We start from the raw sequence: 2,920 nt of genomic DNA, 5'->3' as shown, positions 1-2,920 counted from the left end.
TCATGGTTTTCATCGAGAAGTCTGGTGTAAGTCTGATAGGTTTACCTTTATAAGTTACTTGACCTTTTTCCTTTGCAGCTCTCAATATCCTTTCTTTAGTCTGAATGCTTAGTGTTTTGATTATTATATGACGAGGGGATGTTTTTTTCTGATCCAGTCTATTCGGTGTTCTGTATGCTTCTTGAACCTTCATAGGAATATCGTTCTTTAGGATGGGAAAGTTTTCTTCTATAATTTTGTTGAGTATATTTTCTGAACCTTTGAAATGCAATTCTTCTCCTTCTTCTACTCCTATTATTCTTAGATTTGGTTTTTTTATTGTGTCCCACAGTTCCTGAATGTTTTGTGATGAGAATTTGTTGGATTTGCTGTTTTCTTTGGTCAGAGTGTTTAATTTCTCTATGGTGTCCTCAGAGTCTGAGATTCTTTCTTCTATCTCTTGTATTCTATTGGTTAAGCTTGTTTCTGAAGTCTCTGTTCGTTTATCCAGATTTTCCATAGCCAGCCGGCCCTCGGTTTGTGATTTCTTCATTGACTCCATTTCAGTTTTCAAATCTTGAACTGTTTCTATTACCTGTTTGATTGTTTTTTCTTGGTTTCCCAGAATTTCATTTACGGATTTACTCATTTCTTCAAACTTTTTGGTATATTTCTCTTCCATTTCTTTACTCATTTCCTCAATTTTTTTGTTATACTTATCTTCCATTTCTTTACGGCAGATTTTCACCTCCTGTTTAAGTTCCTCTATTATTTTCATAAAGAAGCGCTTAGAGTCGATTTCTTCTATTTCTTCTGTAGTAGGGTGTTCAATTCTTCTAGTTTCGAGCTCCCTGGATTCTGGCGATGTCATGTTGCCTTTCAGGTTGTTGGAGGAATTCTTGCATTGGCGCCTGCCCATCTCCCCCACTCTGGATGAAACTCCTCAGCACTTTCTGGATAGAACTCCTCAGCACTCTCTGGGTAGGACTTCACAGCACTCTCTGGATAGAGCTCCTCAGCCCTCTCTGGGAAGAACTCCTCAGCAGTGCAACAGGGCTAGCTGGTCTTCCCAGGACCCGGGAGACAAAGGGCCCGCAGCAGTGGGGGGAGGGGAGGGGTCCCTTGGAACACCGAAGACCCTGCCGCAGAAGCTGAGGGGGGAAGGGCTGTGCTCCCTTCCCGGACAGGCAGGCAGGCTGCCCAGGCTAGCACCCACTCAGCTCTCTGGGAAGAGCGCCTCAGCAGTGCAACAGGGCTAGCTGGTCTTCCCAGGACCCGGGAGGCAAAGGGCCTGCAGCAGTGGGGGGGAGGGGAGGGGTCCCTTGGAACACCGAAGACCCTGCTGCAGAAGCTGGGGGGGGCTGTGCTCTCTTCCTGGGCAGGCAGGCTGCCCAGGCGAGCACCCACTCACCTCTCTGGGAAGAACTCCTCAGCAGGGCAACAGGGCTAGCTGGTCTTCCCAGGACCCGGGAGACAAAGGGCCCGCAGCAGTGGGGGGAGGGGAGGGGTCCCTTGGAACACCGAAGACCCTGCTGCAGAAGCTGAGGGGGGAAGGGCTGTGCTCCCTTCCAGGACAGGCAGGCAGGCTGCCCAGGCTAGCACCCACTCAGCTCTCTGGGAAGAGCACCTCAGCAGTGCCTATGCAAGTTCTTTGACGGATGTCAATAGTTACAGTTGACACAGATTCAACTCATGTTGTGTTCTATTGTGTTTTCTTCTAACCATTTCCCCTCAACACTAATACAAAGTGGAGTTGTGTTGATTTGTTTGTAGACAATTAAGAATATACTAAAGTCATGTCTATAATTGACAATTGTGTTATTATTTTGAAAATCTCAAATTTACTTTAAAGGTGGATTTATGCTTAATAACTTCTGTGTAACACGGGGTACATGATTTTGGCATTGAACAACTGGACCGAGGGCTCTGAATGCCCCTGGAGAGGTGAGTGTCTGGGTTCATGGCTGCAGGGCCTAACTCTCTAGACTCTTGCTCTAGAGGCCTATATGCTGCCCTACATCCTCCCAGCAAAACCTCCAAAGACCTGAAAGCAGCCTTTTCAAAACCATAGCAGTCCCCCACTACATCTCTGACCACTGGAGTCTTGTTCCTGACTACCCCTGGAGAGGGATTCCAAACTGGAAGGCTCTGGTCTCCAGGACCTAGCCTATGCAGGAACATTCCGTGTCCAACCCCAACCACCAAACCCTGGAGACCACGGAGAAGCCTCCCCACACCTGCAACCATCTCCAGTTGCTCACCAAAAACCATGGGGACCTTGACCCTGACTGCACGTGGAGAGAAGCCCCAGAGCTGCACTAGTGACTACAAGAGGCAAGGCCCTGCCTGTACCAGGAGCAAGAGTGACCACCTAAGTCACAGGCCAAACCTGCACCAACTGCAGGAAGAGAAACTCCCTGAAGATCTGAGCCCACTTGCACTCCTTGGAGTAAGATATGGGTAGGTGCCAATGAAAGAACACATTCAACAACCTTTGTATATTGGTCCAGCCTCACTTTGGAAGTCCCCACTACTGTAATCTATGATGATGATGATAGACCTTCTGGGGTTCCTGATCAGCTGTCTGGATCGATTGACAGCTCCTCCAGCTCAGCCTCACTGACCATCGCTGATCTGCAGATTGAAGATGAGGCTGACTACTACTGCCAGTCTTCTGGTAGCGGCTTTAGTCACAGTGCCCAGAATCAGGGATGAGGTAAAACAAGAAGTCCCAGGAAGATCGGCTGGGAAATCATTGTCTTGTGAGATTTGGTAGAACCCTTGTTTGGTTAATACTTCAGATGCACTTTGGTCATTTTATAATAAGTAAAAAAAATGAGGGGGATTGCATTGAATCTATAGATTGCTCTTGGTAGAATTGCCATTTTTACTATGTTGATCCTCCTAATCCAAGAGCAAGGGAGATCTTTCCATTTTCTGG

At 47.3% G+C, this 2,920-nt stretch overlaps 1 gene segment (V, D, J or C); it reads left to right on the top strand.

Moving 5' to 3' along the window:
• The first annotated feature begins 2,248 nt into the window (after window positions 1-2,248).
• Window positions 2,249-2,694, top strand: LOC148123083 (immunoglobulin lambda variable 4-69-like). The segment is given in 2 exon segments: window positions 2,249-2,439; window positions 2,490-2,694. Coding segments are annotated over 2 exon segments (396 nt in total).
• Window positions 2,695-2,920: the final 226 nt, after the last annotated feature.

The sequence above is a fragment of the Myodes glareolus genome, chromosome 2, assembly GCF_982192425.1.
Source record: "Myodes glareolus chromosome 2, mMyoGla1.1, whole genome shotgun sequence".
Classification (NCBI taxonomy): domain Eukaryota; kingdom Metazoa; phylum Chordata; class Mammalia; order Rodentia; family Cricetidae; genus Myodes; species Myodes glareolus.
Note: the sequence above shows the minus strand (reverse complement) of the source record. Positions and strands in the feature narration are given on the sequence as shown.